Source organism: Neoarius graeffei, chromosome 10 (genome assembly GCF_027579695.1).
Source record: "Neoarius graeffei isolate fNeoGra1 chromosome 10, fNeoGra1.pri, whole genome shotgun sequence".
Lineage (NCBI taxonomy): Eukaryota > Metazoa > Chordata > Actinopteri > Siluriformes > Ariidae > Neoarius > Neoarius graeffei.
Genome location: NC_083578.1, coordinates 7726359 through 7744085, shown reverse-complemented (window position 1 = coordinate 7744085; position 17727 = coordinate 7726359). Strand labels below are relative to the sequence as shown.

The 17727-nt window shown below is 42.0% G+C and overlaps 2 protein-coding genes across 2 annotated transcripts in view; one reads left to right on the top strand and one right to left on the bottom strand.

Moving 5' to 3' along the window:
- Positions 1-1974: 1974 nt before the first annotated feature.
- On the top strand, positions 1975-11838 carry gins4 (GINS complex subunit 4 (Sld5 homolog)). The gene is made up of 7 exons (XM_060930664.1): positions 1975-2298; positions 3963-4049; positions 4155-4268; positions 5813-5910; positions 6030-6118; positions 8063-8153; positions 11504-11838. The coding sequence occupies exons 1-7, from the start codon at positions 2194-2196 to the stop codon at positions 11598-11600; spliced, it is 681 nt and encodes a 226-aa protein (XP_060786647.1). The 5' UTR covers positions 1975-2193; the 3' UTR covers positions 11601-11838.
- A 3529-nt stretch (positions 11839-15367) lies between these two features.
- The window catches only part of LOC132892402 (phytanoyl-CoA hydroxylase-interacting protein), a 37526-nt gene continuing 35166 nt past the window's right edge, over positions 15368-17727 (bottom strand). The window contains exon 6 of the mRNA XM_060930663.1: positions 15368-15902. Within this exon, the coding sequence (XP_060786646.1) occupies positions 15368-15902 (535 nt within the window). The remainder of the gene's footprint in view (positions 15903-17727) is intronic.

The following is a 17727-nucleotide window of genomic DNA, read 5'->3' as shown; positions in this document are numbered from 1 at the left end:
ACGGCCCTTTATGGATCAGGTTTGACACCCCTGGTCTACCACCACCTTCACCAACCCAAAATCTCCACCACCAACAAAATCAACACCATCACCACCACCAGCAACCACACCATCACCAACCCAAAATCTCCACCAGCTTCACCACCACCATCAACAACAACCACACTATTGCCACTAATAATGACAAAAACAACCAGACGACCATCACCACCACCAAGAACACCACCTCTACTACAAATAATAATAATAATAATAATAATTTGTATAGCACCCTTAATACATAAAAATGTAACGTTATTTCCAGGGGTGTAGTGGGCGTGGTACGCGGGGGTACGCCGTCCACCCACTTCTCCCGAGGTGAGATTCAAAAAAAAAACTGTCATTCAATGGCCTGAGTTTATCCGCTCTACAGTAAGTGACACGTGCCTTGTGCTCATCATCAATGCCCCCCCCCAAATCGAACGTTACGTAAAACGTAGCGACGCAAGCATTCTAAACGCAGCCGAGATTTCCGGGCGTTCATGGTAGCAGCACCGAGAGGGCAACAGAACTGATATAATCGCCTGCCTGCTCATCCTTACGCGGATAATTTCACCACATACTGTATCATATATATGATTTGAAATTCATAATCTTTGTGGCCTTCCTGTTTAGTGTTTTGTTGTACATCCAAAAAAGTGAAATGACAATAAATGTAAAGAAATACTCAAGTCTTTATTTATTTATTTATTTTATTTAACTTTTATTTGTTATAGAGGGACATTGTACATTAATTGACATTTTACAGAGAAAATGTAAATGCACCCAATTATAGCCAAAAGGCTAATTTCCATTGGTAGTCCCCCTGCCAGAAGGAGCATGGCAGTTACCTATCAATTAAAAGAATAAATTACAAAAGGAGCAAGCAAAAAAAAAAACAAACAAATTACAACAAACACCCCCCCCCACACACACACACACACATTCACACACCAGAGATACACAACACACACACACACGCAATAGAGGAGCCTGAGGTACTCACACACACACACACACACACACATCTCCACAACACAGCTATATGCACCAGAGGCTCACACACACACACATCAGAAGTACACACCCTCCCCCCTTCCTCCCCTTTAAGAAGGAGTGCATGGTAGGGCTTAACCCAATGGCTGCATGTCATGTATTTTGTATCCGCAGGTGCCTCAATCGCGCCAGACTAAATGCTTGATTTATTCGATTGGTGCCTTTTATAATAAATTTCAGCCCATTGCTGGTTTGTATGCGATGTGAGTGAGTGACGTGACTTTTTTTGAACTTCTGGACACATGCTGTAGCTGTTGCCACGGCAGTAAGTAGGCTAGTAAAAATATCGAATTCCGAATGCAGCTCGGCTCAAATGAACATGAATCGAACATGAACAAAGGTGTTTGTGGATCATAATTTCCAATATTTTGGCTTCACGCCTGATAGTCCATGTTAAACCTATGCAAGGTTTATGTTGAGTTCCAGCAGCAGAGTGGTGCTGTCTACGACGATGCATTCGGAAGGAGAAGGCGAATTTGTTCCTCTTTTTAGTCATTTCGGCATATTTATTGGAGACAAAATAAACCGCGGCTTTTCGCCATAACAGTTGGGCTGTACTGACAAACACGAATGAAAATTGCACACATAAAAACGTCTGAAAAAAGTGTCTTCTTGTGCCCTCTTGTGTTGTTAAAAGAACGTAACATTTATACAAATCATTCAGACCAAACATAGGCGACCGCTTCTGACATATCAAATCGATGACGTCACGAATCGCGTACCCCCACTTTAAAAATCTCCACTACACCACTGGTTATTTCCCTTCTGTAATTTATCCTTTTAATCTGAAAAAAAAACCCAAAACATTATAATCGGTGTTTATTTACTGCGCAGATCTGCGCACTCATAACCTCCTCGAACACACTTCACCTTACGTCACGTCAAGCTAGGCCACGCCCATACGATATGGCGGGAATTTTTTTGTTCTCCCTGGAAGCCGGCGGTGAGTGAACATGTCGGAGAAGTCAGCAGAAGATTAAATAACGCTGTGTGTATCTGTCTGTGTATGTTGATAAGCGGCCATCTTGGATTTGGGAGGCGCGTTTATGTGTGAAACTGGTCCGCTGCAGTTGCGCTGAGTGAGCGCGAGCGCCGTGTGTTTCTCCCGCTCCGGCGCGCATGATGGCGGACGCGCTGTCGGAGTCCAGCGAGCTGAGCGGAGGAGCGGAGGACCCGGGGGAGGACCTGCTGACTCCGGCCGAGCTTATCGCCAGGCTCGAGGAGGTGAGGCGAGCCGGGGCCGTGTCCCAAACCGCTCAAACGAGTCTGTCAAAATAGTGTTCCACTACAGGTTACCATGGTTACCACAGTGCCATAGCGGACTGTTTAGGCTGAGTGTGTAGGAGTGCAGTGCGGTTTGGGACGGAGCCACCAAGTGCTGTCAAAATTACACACGTTGGAAAAGGGCTTTTCTTATTTATGTACTTTTATATTTTAATTGTTAGTAAACAATAATAATAATAATAATAATTGACGACAATAATAAACATTTATTAGTGTTTGTGTCGTTAATAATTTTATTATTATTATTATTATTATTATTATTATTAAAGATGCTATAGTAATAAATTTAACTCTAGCATATTTAATAATAATAATATATTTAATATAATAATAATTTTAATTTTAACTCTAGCACCTTTAATAATTATTATTATTGACGACAATAATAAACATTTATTAGTGTTTGTGTCGTTAATAATTTTATTATTATTATTATTATTATTATTAAAGATGCTATAGTAATAAATTTAACTCTAGCATATTTAATAATAATAATATATTTAATATAATAATAATTTTAATTTTAACTCTAGCACCTTTAATAATTATTATTATTGACGACAATAATAAACATTTATTAGTGTTGATGTCTAATAATTTATTATCACACATCACATCACATTATCTCTAGCCGCTTTATCCTTCTACAGGGTCGCAGGCAAGCTGGAGCCTATCCCAGCTGACTACGGGCGAAAGGCGGGGTACACCCTGGACAAGTCGCCAGGTCATCACAGGGCTGACACATAGACACAGACAACCATTCACACTCACATTCACACCTACGCTCAATTTAGAGTCACCAGTTAACCTAACCTGCATGTCTTTGGACTGTGGGGGAAACCGGAGCACCCGGAGGAAACCCACGCGGACACGGGGAGAACATGCAAACTCCGCACAGAAAGGCCCTCGCCGGCCCCGGGGCTCGAACCCAGGACCTTCTTGCTGTGAGGCGACAGTGCTAACCACTACACCACCGTGCCGCCCTAATTTATTATTATTATTATTATTATTAAAGATGCTATAATAATAATTTTAACTCTAGCATCTTTAATAATAATGATGATAATAAGTTAAATTGAAATTATTAATTTTAGTTTTAACTCTAGCATCTATAATAATAATAATAATTATTATTATCATTCCTGGGCGGCACGGTGGTGTAGTGGTTAGCGCTGTTGTCTCACAGCAAGAAGGTCTGGGTTCGAGCCCCGTGGCCGGCGAGGGCCTTTCTGTGCGGAGTTTGCATGTTCTCCCCGTGTCCGCGTGGGTTTCCTCCGGGTGCTCCGGTTTCCCCCACAGTCCAAAGACATGCAGGTTAGGTTAACTGGTGACTTTAAATTGACCGTAGGTGTGAATGTGAGTGTGAATGGTTGTCTGTGTCTATGTGTCAGCCCTGTGATGACCTGGCGACTTGTCCAGGGTGTACCCCGCCTTTCGCCCGTAGTCAGCTGGGATAGGCTCCAGCTTGCCTGCAACCCTGTAGAACAGGATAAAGCGGCTACAGATAATGAGATGAGATTATTGTTCCTGATCTTTAAAATAATTAGCATTTCGTAGCTACTGTATTTATATAATGTGTGTGTGTGTGTGTGTGTTCGTTTCAGGCCTGGCTTAATGAGAAGTTCTCTCCTGAGCTGCTGGAGAACAGATCTGAGCTGGTGGAGTGTGTGATGGAGCAACTCACACACATGGTATAGAAGGAATTATATACTGTATACACACACACACACACACACTCACACAGCCATTTATGAAATGGACAGAACCGTGGTTTAGGAGTGTGTGTGTGTGTGTAGGAGGAGAACCTGCAGCGTGTGAGGAAGGGTGACCTGAAGGCCAGCATCCACCGCATGGAGATCGACCGCATCCGATTCGTCCTCAGCAGCTATCTCCGCTCCCGACTGCAGAAGGTAGTGGCAACACCGGGGTTACCATGGTTACAGGAATTCATTGTGATTTTATGTCATGAATCTAAACAAAATATGTTGAAGGGGCGGGATCAGTGCACTTTCGTACAATTGTTTCCAAATAATGAATGAATGAATGAATGATGAATGAACCCTCTGTCACTAGTCACAAGTACCAGCGAAATTGGCCATCAACCTGTCCGTACATATACACATACATACAATTGACACAGGGGGAGGAGACAGGACAGGAAGACAGGGGTGGAAAAATACAGAGTAACATGAGGGGACGGGAGAAGAAAAAAGCAACCCCCACACTATGCTCCTGTGGGGAGTACAGTGTGGGAACATTAAAAAAAACACCTCAGCACATAAACACAAAATAACACAGTACACTCGGGACTCAAGGGGGGAGGGTGGGGGTGATCATGGGAGAGGGGAGGGGCAGAGGTATAGGTAACCCAGTGCAAACAAGCAGTCTGGTGTGCAGCCATGACGGCGCTCCCCCAGCTTGTCACACTGGGGGTAAAAAGCGGCGACCATGGGAAGTGGGGGAAGGAATGCGAGAGCGTCTCACTTCAGTGATCTTCAGGGGGAGATGTTGTCCCAGCAACGGCCTTGACCGAGGCCAGTGCTGTCTGAGGGAGCCGAAAGCAGATAAGATTGGGATTGTTTGGTCTTGGGGCGAGTAGACGCATTCTTTTACACGACTACTCCGTTTGTCCATTCTGGTCTCCGAATCGATCCATTTTCCTTTGCAAAGCCGAAAGCTTCTCCATGATGTCATCCATGTTGCGGTTCAAGTTCTGAATAGCCACAGTCTGAGTGCCGACAGCTCTGCCCACCGCTTCAATCATGTCGGGCAGCTTTATGGGGCTTTGAACAGCTGTCACCGTTTTCTGATTTCCTTGATACACCAGGGCAATGCCTAATCCAATCAGCAAAAGTCCTGTAATCATGGTTCCGAATAGGTAGATGTCTTCAATGTCCTCCACAGAAAGAACCGCCAGGCACATGACCCGCCACCTCTCCCACGCGTCCATCGTGTAGCCAGCCACGAACATTCCGGCAGGGCAGACCGGTTCCCCCGAACCCAGGCTTCTCGTCGAATTGTGTCAATTGTGTGAAGAGACCAGTTTATCAATTCTATGATTTTTAGTTTGGAGAGCAGTGCGGAGAGAGTCTCTCAAAAGTATAGACAATAGACAGATGAGACAGAGAAGCTGCATTTGCATAAGTATTCACCCTTGTTGGTGTGAAAAGCTTCTCTGGTCAGTTGAGGGTTTTTTTTGGGAAAAACCCCAACGCTGCTTCGACATAATTAACTGCAGCGAAGCATGGTGATGGTAGCATCATGGTCAGAGTTACTCAGTTCCCTTTAGTCAAGTTGTTCATGTTTTTCTAAGACACTGTACTGTTTAGTACGGCTGCAAAATGACTAAAATTATATGAAATGGATGAAGACTTGGAGTGCACGTCTTTTAAACGATTACAGTGTATATTTACAGATTTAAAAATGTACCTTTTTTTAAATTTCCCTGCTGCAGGTTGAGAAGTTTTTCCCGCACGTGTTGGAGAAGGAGTCGTCGCGAGCCGACGGCGATCCGTCGTTCCTGTCTCCCGAGGAGTTCGTCTTTGCCAAACAGTGAGCGTCCTGTCCGAATGCCAGCCTGAATAATCACAGCGTCAGTACGCAGTGAGCAGCGTGTTGAGGTCGTTTCCCTCAGTCGGAATGTGTTCAGTGGTGGTGGTGTGTGTTTACAGGTATATGGCCAATACAGAAGTGTTCCTGAACGCTGCGGCGCTGAGACACATGCCTCCGAACCTGCAGAGCGTCGACATGCTCAAAGCAGGTGAGAGTTTAAGACACAAGGGCTGCGTCTCAAATCACCATTTTAAAGTGCACTGTGTACTTAGGGCTGAGCGATACAACATTATAATATCAGTATCATGATAAGTTATGTCACAGTATAGACCCCTTTCACTGACGTCACCCGAAACCGGAAGTAAACAGACCCTGCGCCATTTTGGAAGACCAACAAACTCGTGATTAGGGGAAAATAACGGCAGCGGTATGTGAACCCACGAGAATAAAGTGGAGTGGCAAACGACTTAAACACACAAATCTGAGCTGTTTTATTTATGATTTATTGGCCCAACAGTAGACTTGAAAGAAACCTGTGTGAGACTTGGCAAAAAACTGTGGATATAATGGATAAGTCTGCGCATGATCTGCGGACACTTTGAGGTAAGCAAACGCAAGAAATTCAGATTTAAAACATGCTAAAGTGGCCCCAAGTTGATAACTGTATGAGGAGCAAGCCTCCCAGACTTCTACAATTTAATAATAATAATAATTTAGGATGGTTTGGGGCTTGCTCGCTGCTGCCAGGTTGGTTGTTGAGTAGCCTGACTGTTTTTTTTTTTTTTTTCTTGCGTGTGGTATCATTGTTGACGCGAGGTTGTTTTTTGAACATGCCAATGCGGACACGATTTCCCCTGATGAGTTATGACTTCAGACGCGATGCGTGTGTGGAGTCCGCGTGATATGTGCATAAGATAGGCTTCTTATGTGTTTGGAGATCTGCGCTCCGAGACAAGCGCAAGCACACACACCCCCAAGGGAAAAAAAGGGGCCCCCCGAAAATATCGGCATAGTTCGAACACTGAGTGTAGGCACTGGGTGTAAACAACAAATAGTTTACAATGTCTGGGTAGCAAACAGATGGCAGAATTGGTGTCCGGTCCTCCTTATGTTTCCATTCTCCCTTGCCGCGAGTCTTATCATATGGGTCAAACCCATCAATCACAGCCAGTTTCTCCACATACTGTGCCCTTTCTGCAGCTGGTAATGTACTCACATAACCCGAATTATCATCCATCGTGTCACTTTACTCTCGCTCGTACTTTGTTTTATATTGTGAGTGCATGTACTTGGTCTTCCAATATGGCGCCTAACAAAATCTCGCGGCGCGGTGACGTCATGTGAAAGGGGTCTATACTTTTCTGAAATCGTAGCTGCTTTTATCATTTAAAAAAAATGACATCTGGTCACACACTGAGTGGAAGAAGCTGGTTTGATGTTGACAGTTTGGACTTCATCTTAAAAATTGTGAAATGTTTGTTTAATTATGTATATGTAATTTTTTTTTTCCCTGTTTTTCTTCTCCTTTTCTGGAGAAAATTTTTTAAATCTAAATAAAATGACATTTAAAAAAAAAAGTATTAAATATTTAATTATACAAGTCAATTAATTAATTATTCTTTCTTGTTTAATTAATTATGTAAAATGATTATACAAGATCAGTTAATTAATAAATTAATTTGTTAATCAGTTAATAGATTAATTGGTGGGCGGCACGGTGGTGTAGTGGTTAGCGCTGTCGCCTCACAGCAAGAAGGTCCGGGTTCGAGCCCCGTGGCCAGCGAGGGCCTTTCTGTGCGGAGTTTGCATGTTCTCCCCGTGTCCGCGTGGGTTTCCTCCGGGTGCTCCGGTTTCCCCCACAGTCCAAAGACATGCAGGTTAGGTTAACTGGTGACTCTAAATTGAGCGTAGTTGTGAATGTGAGTGTGAATGGTTGTCTGTGTCTACGTGTCAGCCCTGTGATGACCTGGCGACTTGTCCAGGGTGTACCCCGCCTTTCGCCTGTAGTCAGCTGGGATAGGCTCCAGCTTGCCTGCGACCCTGTAGAAGGATGAAGCGGCTACAGATAATGAGATGAGATGAGATTAATTGGTTAATTAATGCATTGGTCATTTATTTGTCGGTTAATTGGTTAATTATTATTTTTTTTAAGTTCCAGAGCCGTGTCTGGACTCCTTTGTGTTCCTGCGTGTGAAGAAGAAGCAGGAGAACATTCTCGTGGAGCCTGAGACTGATGACCAGAGGTAGAGTTTAAACACACACACACACACACACACACACACACACACACACACACACAGTATCCTGACCCAAATTAACGAGTGCGCTATAAATGCCGTCACCTGGCAGATCGCGGTCCAGGTGCAGACCCAAAAAAGTATTTCAGCAAATAGAAACAAGTTTTTTGAAGATGTACTGTAGCGGAGACAATAAACACAGGAATAAAAAAAAAGCTGCTTATAGTTCAGCATCTCTACTTTACTTTACTGTTCTAAACATGAACCAGCTCGGTTTCTGTAGCACGTCCTCTGGTGGGGTTTATTCAATCTCCTGCATTTATATAAATTATATACCTGAAGGAAATGAATTGGACCAGATACGAGCTACACAGTGAGACAGAAAGCGAGTGTTTGGTTCTGGAGTGACGCGACAGAAACTCGTTCACCGTATCGTCAGGAGATCACAAACCTGCCGCAGATTTAATCTCTGAGCTCATGCATGCAGAAGAGGGCAGACGGCGCTTTCCTCCAAGTGACGTGACGTGACGTAACATGATGTGATGCAGCAGCTGGAAAAGATGCAGAGGTTGGCTTCACGTGTCTTAAAGGAATAACGTCATCGCTTTGTCACATGATCATGGAGCCCGAACTAGAAAGTGTTTTTGTAGACTTTCATAGATTTATACGGAAGCTGAGAGAGGCCCTTCATATAATCCTTTTTTTATCCACCTTGTTATCCCGAGATAACGACATAATTAATTCAGGATCTCGAGAAAACGACACAACTAATTCGAGATCTCGAGAAAACAAAACCGTTATTTCGTGATCTCGAGAAAACAGCTGAGAAATGGTTCATTCAGGTGCGCCAAGAGACTTGAGATATGCTGACTTTGGGGCTATTTCTCATTCTGTATAGACGCAACTTTGGTCATTCGAATGTCTGGAATAATCGATCACCTAATAAGACAATATTTTGATCAGGGGTTGATACAGGGAGAGATTGCATTAAGTCTTTTAATAAGGGATAATTTCAAAATTAGTCCGCGGCACCTCCGCAGAAGACTGGCCCGCCTCTCTCTCAAGGCATCATAAAAAGCCATTTCTGCTCTGTTACACTACGTTCACACTGCAAGGCTTAATGCTCAATTCCGATTTTTTTGTGAAATCCGATTTTTTTGTGAGGTCGTTCACATTAACAAATATATGCGACTTGTATGTGATCCTCAGTATGAACGAAAAGCGACCTAAACGTGTTCCGCATGCGCATTGCAGGATACGACGACGTCACACGCAGTGAGCATGGCCAGTGTTTACGGAAGTAACCTAAAGTTTCCTGTGTATGATGGTAGCCAGCATGGAGTACCTGGCGATGATGCAGTTGTTGTTGCGACGGAGCCAGAACATGCACAATAGCCTGATGTTAAGGAGGAGGTTGAGAAGGAAGATGGCAAGGGTTTTGGCTCAGGCGTTCTGCGGGGTAGTGACTGCAACCTCCGTTCAAAGGAACATCAAAGCCATGTTGTTGTAACTTTTTTTGAGAGACCCGCCGCCTAGTTCAGCGCAGAATAGTGACGTTTGTGGCTTGTTGATGACGTGTAAGTCGGATGAATGCGACCTGGCGGTTCAGACTGAAGTCGCATATGAAAAGATCGGATAGGAATCGGAATTAGGACCACATGTCCAAACGGCCTGGGTCGGATTTGAAAAAATTGGATCTGTGTTGTTCATATTGTCAATAAAAGATCGGATACAGGTCACATATGGGCGAAAAAATCGGATTTGAGTCACTTCAGCCTGCAGTGTGAACGTAGTGTTACATGTCCGCCAATTTCTAAGTCTTCGTTGTCTGACCCACAGGGGGCGCAGCTGTGCTAGAAATCTCAGCTGTTTTCTCGAGATCATGAAATAATTGTTTTGTTTTTTCGAGATCACGGAATAATTGTCTTGTTTTCTCGAGATCTCGAATTAGTTGTGTTGTTTTCTCGACATCCTGAATTAATTATGTCGTTATCTCGGGATAACAAGGTGAATAAAAAAAATTATATGAAGGGCCTCTTGCAGCTTCCGTAGATTAAAAAAAAATTTTTTTTAATTTCCGTTCTCTGATCTGACCAGTGAAACTCGCGCTTGTTATAAAAACAAGTAGATGATGAAAAAGCAAAGTGTTTGAAGATGATTGGTCAGACATGCGTGCACTTATTTTCCAGTTCAAGCTGAAAATAAATGAATCTCATCTGTTCAGAGTCTGTAGCGCCGCTTAAAACTAGTAGCACAAAACATAACCACTTTAAAATGGTTTATCTGTTCTATACCTTTATAGGCGACAGATTTTATTATTTTATTTCAGAAATTTTCGCTGAAAAGAAGTGTCAGCTGGTTAAAACTAATTCTACAGTATATGGGGGCGTCATGGCTCGGGTGGATGGGGCGCCGTGCCATGGATCCGGGGACCCGGGTTTGGTTCCGGCCCAACCAAGGGGTCGTTTCCCGGTCCCTCCCCGTCTCTCCCGCTCATTTCCTGTCTCTACACTGTCCTATCCAATAATAAAGGTGAAAAAAGCCCCAAAAAAATTCTACAGTATATATTAGCGTTGAGGCAGGGATCGGTGATATGACGATATAATATCGATATCATGATAAATTCGTCACAATACACTTTTCTGAGATATCAGCTGTATCGTGAAATCTTTTTCTAACTTAAATGAAGCAGGTTTAATTGGACACAGCTGATTTGATTTATTCTTGATCGATTGTTGAATTCGTTGTGTAACATACAGTACACTCACCGGCCACTTTAATAGGAACTTGTTGTTGATTCTAAGATCCCTGTTCTTGGCTGCAAGACTGGTACCCAGTGTGTTCTTCTTTCTGCTGTTGGTAAGATGCTTTTCTGCTCACCACGGTTGTAAAGAGTGATTATATGAGTTACTATTATCTTTCCTGGCCAAAAAGCTCGAACCACCACAGCTCGAATCTGTCCGTTTTCCTCTGAGCTCGCTTATCAACAAGGCGTTTGTTTTTTCCACCCACAGAACTGTTGCTCGCTCACTCGGTGCTTGTTTTTTGTTTTTCGCACCATTCTGTCTGTGTAAACTCTAGAGACTGTTGTGTGTGAAAACCCCAGGAGGAGATCAGCAGTTTCTGAAATACTCAAACCTCAGACTCATCTGGCTCAAACCAACACCCATACTGCCACAGTGAAAAGTCACAGTGTATGGGTGTACCTAATAAAGTGGCCAGCAAGTGTATATGTGTATGAAGTTTTTCATATTTAAAAAAAAAAGTGCATGTATCGTTTTTCGTAAAAAAGCCATCTTCGAGTATGGTGATATGATTACTGAGCGTAACCTCTGCGTGCTGGTGCTGTGTTTCAGGGAGTACGTGGTGGATCTGGACGAAGGCTCGCAGCACTTGATGCGTTATCGCACTATAGCACCTCTAGTGGCCAGTGGTGCAGTGCAGCTCATCTAGCACAAGGAAATAAAAATTGTTTTTTAAAAAATACAAGCTTCCTGAAGTTTCTTTCTGTCATTTATCCGTGACATTAATGTGTCTAACGAGAAAGTTAAAAACATGTAAAGCCTGATGTTGTGTACGCCCCAGAAACGATGTTTGTTTGTTTGTTTTTGTTTGTTTCACCATTTATATTTCCTTTTTCCTCTCTGTTACAGAATCTTCAAGAGGAAGAATGATTTTCGATTCTTGTTTTGTTTATAATGAGCTGATTATAAAGTAAAACCTCAGTCTTATAATCTTGCATTGTAATTATTTGTTATTATAATGTGATATCAAGTCAAGTTCAACACTGGTTTGTAGGAGAACCAAAGCAAAACCAAAACAAACAACAACAACAAAAAAACGTAAAAAGGAATCTCTGTGTTACGACTTATATACAGGAGAAACGAGAGAGAGATTACCAAGAATTAAAAATATAAAATGTGGGTGTATCTTGAAACGAAACAACCATTTGAAACATGAGGTGAAAGTAAAAACAATTTGAAATGAAACAAAGAACGAGGTTTTGACAAATTTTTTCAGGAATCCTTTGAAGAAGGCAGTGTATGATGTATTAACAGAGTCATTATCACAAACGGAAGATAGCATGGAAATAATTCAAACATATGAAGTGTCATTGTTATTTTTTTCTTAAGATAAACAATTTAACCACAAATTAACTTCATTTTGTTCAAAGGGAGTACAAACTTTTGCATTAATCTGTACTTTGGTAACTTTAGTCGGTATATAGACATCACTGATATCGAGATCGTTGATCATTACGGATTTGGCAGTATGTGCATTTTATGGCTTTCGTTTTTTATACTAATAGTAAAATCCTTTTGGCCTGATGATGCCTAAATCATATTAAATATTTTATTTATTTATAAATACAGTCCTGTGCAAAAGTCTTAGGCAGGTGTAAAGAAATGCTGTTGACCAAAAATGCTTAAAAATAATGAAATGAAATGTTTCAACTTTATATATACACACACTACTGTTCAAAAGTTTGGGGTCACTTTGAAATGTCCTTATTTTTGAAAGAAAAGCACTGTTCTTTTCAATGAAGATCACTTTAAACTAATCAGAAATCCACTCTATACATTGCTAATGTGGTAAATGACTATTCTAGCTGCAAATATTTGGTTTTTGGTGCAATATCTACAATGAAACAATGAATATCTATTGAAAGTTTGTGAACCCTTTAGAATTTTCTATATTTCTGCATAAATATGACCAAAAACAACATCAGATTTTCACACAAGTCCTAAAAGTAGATAAAGAGAACCCAGTTAAACAAATGAGACAAAAATATTATACTTGGTCATTTATTTATTGAGGAAAATGATCCAATATTACATACCTGTGAGTGGCAAAAGTATGTGAACCTCTAGGATTAGCAGTTAATTTGAAGGTGAAATTAGAGTCAGGTGTTTTCAATCAATGGGATGACAATCAGGTGTGAGTGGGCACCCTGTTTTATTTAAAGAACAGGGATCTATCAAAGTCTGATCTGCACAACACATGTTTGTGGAAGTGTATCATGGTACGAACAAAGGAGATTTCTGAGGACGTCAGAAAAAGCGTTGTTGATGCTCATCATGCTGGAAAAGGTTACAAAACCATCTCTAAAGAGTTTGGACTCCACCAATCCACAGTCAGACAGATTGTGTACAAATGGAGAAAATTCAAGACCATTGTTACCCTCCCCAGGAGTGGTCGACCAACAAAGATCATTCCAAGAGCAAGGCATGTAATAGTCGGCGAGGTCACAAAGGACCCCAGGGTAACTTCTAAGCAACTGAAGGCCTCTCTCACATTGGCTAATGTTAATATTCATGAGTCCACCATCAGGAGAACACTGAACAACAATGGTGTGCATGGCAGGGTTGCAAGGAGAAAGCCACTGCTCTCCGAAAAGAACATTGCTGCTCATCTGCAGTTTGCTAAAGATCACGTGGACAAGCCAGAAGGCTATTGGAAAAATGTTTTGTGGACAGATGAGACCAAAATAGAACTTTTTGGTTTAAATGAGAAGCACTATGTTTGGAGAAAGGAAAACACTGCATTCCAGCATAAGAACCTTATCCCATCTGTGAAACATGGTGGTGGTAGTATCATGGTTTGGGCCTGTTTTGCTGCATCTGGGCCAGGACAGCTTGCCATCATTGATGGAACAATGAATTCTGAATTATACCAGCAAATTCTAAAGGAAAATGTCAGGACATCTGTCCATGAACTGAATCTCAAGAGAAGGTGGGTCATGCAGCAAGACAACGACCCTAAGCACACAAGTAGTTCTACCAAAGAATGGTTAAAGAAGAATAAAGTTAATGTTTTGGAATGGCCAAGTCAAAGTCCTGACCTTAATCCAATGGAAATATTATGGAAGGACCTGAAGCGAGCAGTTCATGTGAGGAAACCCACCAACATCCCAGAGTTGAAGCTGTTCTGTATGGAGGAACGGGCTAAAATTCCTCCAAGCCGGTGTGCAGGACTGATCAACAGTTACCGCAAACGTTTAGTTGCAGTTATTGCTGCACAAGGGGGTCACACCAGATACTGAAAGCAAAGGTTCACATACTTTTGCCACTCGCAGATATGTAATATTGGATCATTTTCCTCAATAAATAAATGACCAAGTCTAATATTTTTGTCTCATTTGTTTAACTGGGTTCTCTTTATCTACTTGTAGGACTTGTGTGAAAATCTGATGATGTTTTTGGTCATATTTATGCAGAAATATAGAAAATTCTAAAGGGTTCACAAAATATCAAGCACTACTGTACATAGGTGTATAGAGGCCCATTTCCAGCAACTCTCACTCCAGTGTTCTAATGGTACAATGTGTTTGCTCATTGCCTCAGAAGGCTAATGGATGATTAGAAAACCCTTGTACAATCATGTTAGCACAGCTGAAAACAGTTGAGCTCTTTAGAGAAGCTATAAAACTGACCTTCCTTTGAGCAGATTGAGTTTCTGGAGCATCACATTTGTGAGGTCGATTAAATGCTCAAAATGGCCAGAAAAATGTCTCGACTATATTTTCTATTCATTTTACAACTTATGGTGGTAAATAAAAGTGTGACTTTTCATGGAAAACACAAAATTGTCTGGGTGACCCCAAACTTTTGAACGGTAGTATATATAAACCATAAGCAGTAAGCCATAATACATCAAAATAACAAAGTGTGAGACAACCCTTTACTTTAAAAAAAAAAAAATCTGTCTCAGGTCCAGTGAGTGCAGTTTTATGTGGAAATGAGCTGTAGGTTTTACTGAGCATCTTACAGAACCAGCCACGGTTCTTCTGGACACTTTGACTGTCACACTCACTTCTTCATTTTGCACCAAAACCCAGTCTCAGATATAAACATTTTTTTTTCTGTAACATTTAATTTTGTGCTGGAAAATGAACGAACGTTTGGAACACTAAAATGTTTTTGTAATGTTTTGACTCGATAATGTAGAAGTCATAAAATAGAAATCTATAACAAAGTTTGTATGGGGGGAAAAAAAACAACAACAGGGTGCCAAGACTTTTGCACAGTACTGTATAACAATCAGTATGTGCTAGTTTTCCATCCAGAACATTTTTGTCACTTTTTTTTTCAAATAATCTTCATAACACTGCTAAGATTCGTCACTTTCTTTTCTACAACCATTTTTTGTGCTCTAGCACAGTTCTAGATGCAAACTGTGGCATCAAAAATATTGCACCAGTTCAATCCGGACTCGGTCTCTCAGCGCCCGACGCTGATGTTACACACCTTGCAGCTCGGGTCCTTCTTGGCGTTGGCTGTGGAGAGGCTCATGAGCTGGTGATGGCCGCTGATCTGCGTCACCGTGCCTTGATCCAAAGGCAGCGCCTCGGTGTACAGAACTTCCAGGATGACATCACTGGCGTGACAGAACATCGGTTCCTCCCCAGGGACGTACGTCAGGAAAGGATTGGACGTGAGATCCAGCAGGGGAAGACGCCCGTCACAGAAGCGGTCGCCCTCCGAGCCGACTGGGGCCAGCACCAAGACGACGTAGTGATACGCTGTGTACATGCAGTAGAAATCTGCGAAGTAGAGGTGTGTCTCAGGCTTCAGGAGGAGCGCGGCGGAGACCTGGAAGCGTAAGGGGCCGTAGGGTGAGTCTTTAGGAGGGAGGCCTGTGTCGAACTCGGTGTTGCAGCTCAGGAAGACGCCACAGAGTTTTCCGTTGATGGGCGAGCCATGACTGCCGCTGTTGTCTTTCAGAGACGGCGGCATTAAACCACCACATTTTGTTCTTTGGATAAAAATGAACAGAGAGAAAATGGTTTCATACATTAAAATTTTTTTTTATCTCAAACAGGGCTCAATATACCAGATGATATACCAAGCTGGATAGAAGACAAGCAAATCAAAGAATTGCTCAGGACTCTCAGTGTAACGTTGGCTGAGAGTGTCCACAAATACATCTACGGTATAACTAAATTAAAAAACAAAAACCTTCTTATAAATGTTGCAGTGCTATTAATTTTAACGAAAGGTGCCAATAATTTTGGCATAATGCATAATTAATAAAAGTTAAAACATCTAGGTTTCAACCAACATGTTTTCAAAACTTGTACTACCCTAGTTGTATATACTTTGCAAACTTAAAGCAGCGGTCTGTAACTTTTAGAGTTACTGCAGAAACACGGACAACTTTCCACACAGTCAACACCAGTCCGTCTGTTAAAATCATAAATACCCAGTGTGTTGGATTTTTGCCCCCCAGGGGCGTGGTCTGGGCAGAGCTAATTTCTGGGCTGTAAAAATGTAAACAGAAGACTGTCATCTCAGGGAGCTTTTCTTTGCCTCTGTCACTTCTGTTTAACTTGTTATGGATCTAAATCTACATCCAGATTTCTGTAAAGCTAATTTGCGACAACATTTATTGTTAAAAGTTCCATACAAATAGACCCCTTCGCATGTTCGTAAACAAACCGACCGTTGCCAGGATGCGTACGCAGCCTGGACTCAGAAACAATGGTGCTGCCCATAGACCGGCATTATGAGCTGTCAGATTATGCAAAACAATTGTCGTTACAAGATCAAGAATGCTACATAAATAAGTTAACTCTAACAAGTAGACATCGCCTACCGGATCCGTATTTAATTAAAGGGTGGACGGACGATGTTAGTAAGTTCCCTGGTATACAATGGCCAGATATATCAAAAAAAGTCAAAGTCCTTCCCACGCCCAGTATCTGGTATTCCTAGGCAGTCTCCCACTCAAGTACTAACCAGGCCCAACTCTGATGGTGGCGCATCGGGCGGCGCCGATCTCCGTTTCCGTAGCCCTCGGCCTCTCGCCTATTACATAGCTAGGGTTACAGTGGGGGGCTAGTCCTCTGGTAACCACGAGAGTTTAACTCCCCATGCACATCTGTATTGCAGCATGCCTTGCCACGCTACCACTAGGCCACTAGTCGGTGGCCAGATATATACTCATACCTTATTGACAAGACTTCAGTGTACACCCACGAAAAACTTCGTGCCTACAAGTCTTTAGATGCATATGATTATGTTATGTGCGGGCATGTACAACTTGATTAACAATGGGACATTCATATTCATTTTGTTTTAATCAAATTATGCCAGTGATGTGATGGCACTGTGGCTTTAGCTACAACAGCAAATACCAACACTAAACAGCAATTTGCAGGAGGTAATGGCATGAAAGGAATGATAGTGTAAAGAGTGCAGCTAAGAGAAATCAGAGCTGCGTAAAAAGTGAGAGGCAGAGAGCAGAAATGAAACTGAACGGGGCGGGAGCTAGGTTGGAGCAGTCAACGTAAGTTGGCATTTAGAGTGAGGGCACACAATTTTACCTTTCCATCCTTGCTTTAAAATTGTGATTTTCGGCATACACAAATAATGATGGCACAAAATCTGGACTGCTTGAGTCAAGCGAGACCTCTCCTACAAACAAAATTGCATGCAAAGCTAAGTTAACATGCTAACAATATTCATTACATTGTGTAACTATGACCCAGCTAATCAGACAAACGTTACCAAAGTATTTTGCTACATCAATAAACGAAGACTAGAAAGAATAAAAAAGAAAGATTTAATAAATAGCCTGA

What these genes read in the sequence shown, in the direction of transcription:
- gins4 (XM_060930664.1), top strand. Translation starts at nt 2,194, where the DNA reads ATGATGGCGGACGCGCTGTCGGAGTCCAGCGAGCTGAGCGGAGGAGCG. An exon ending in TTATCGCCAGGCTCGAGGAG is followed by an intron (nt 2,299 to 3,962) that starts GTGAGGCGAGCC and finishes TGTTCGTTTCAG; the next exon opens with GCCTGGCTTAATGAGAAGTT. An exon ending in TGGAGCAACTCACACACATG is followed by an intron (nt 4,050 to 4,154) that starts GTATAGAAGGAA and finishes GTGTGTGTGTAG; the next exon opens with GAGGAGAACCTGCAGCGTGT.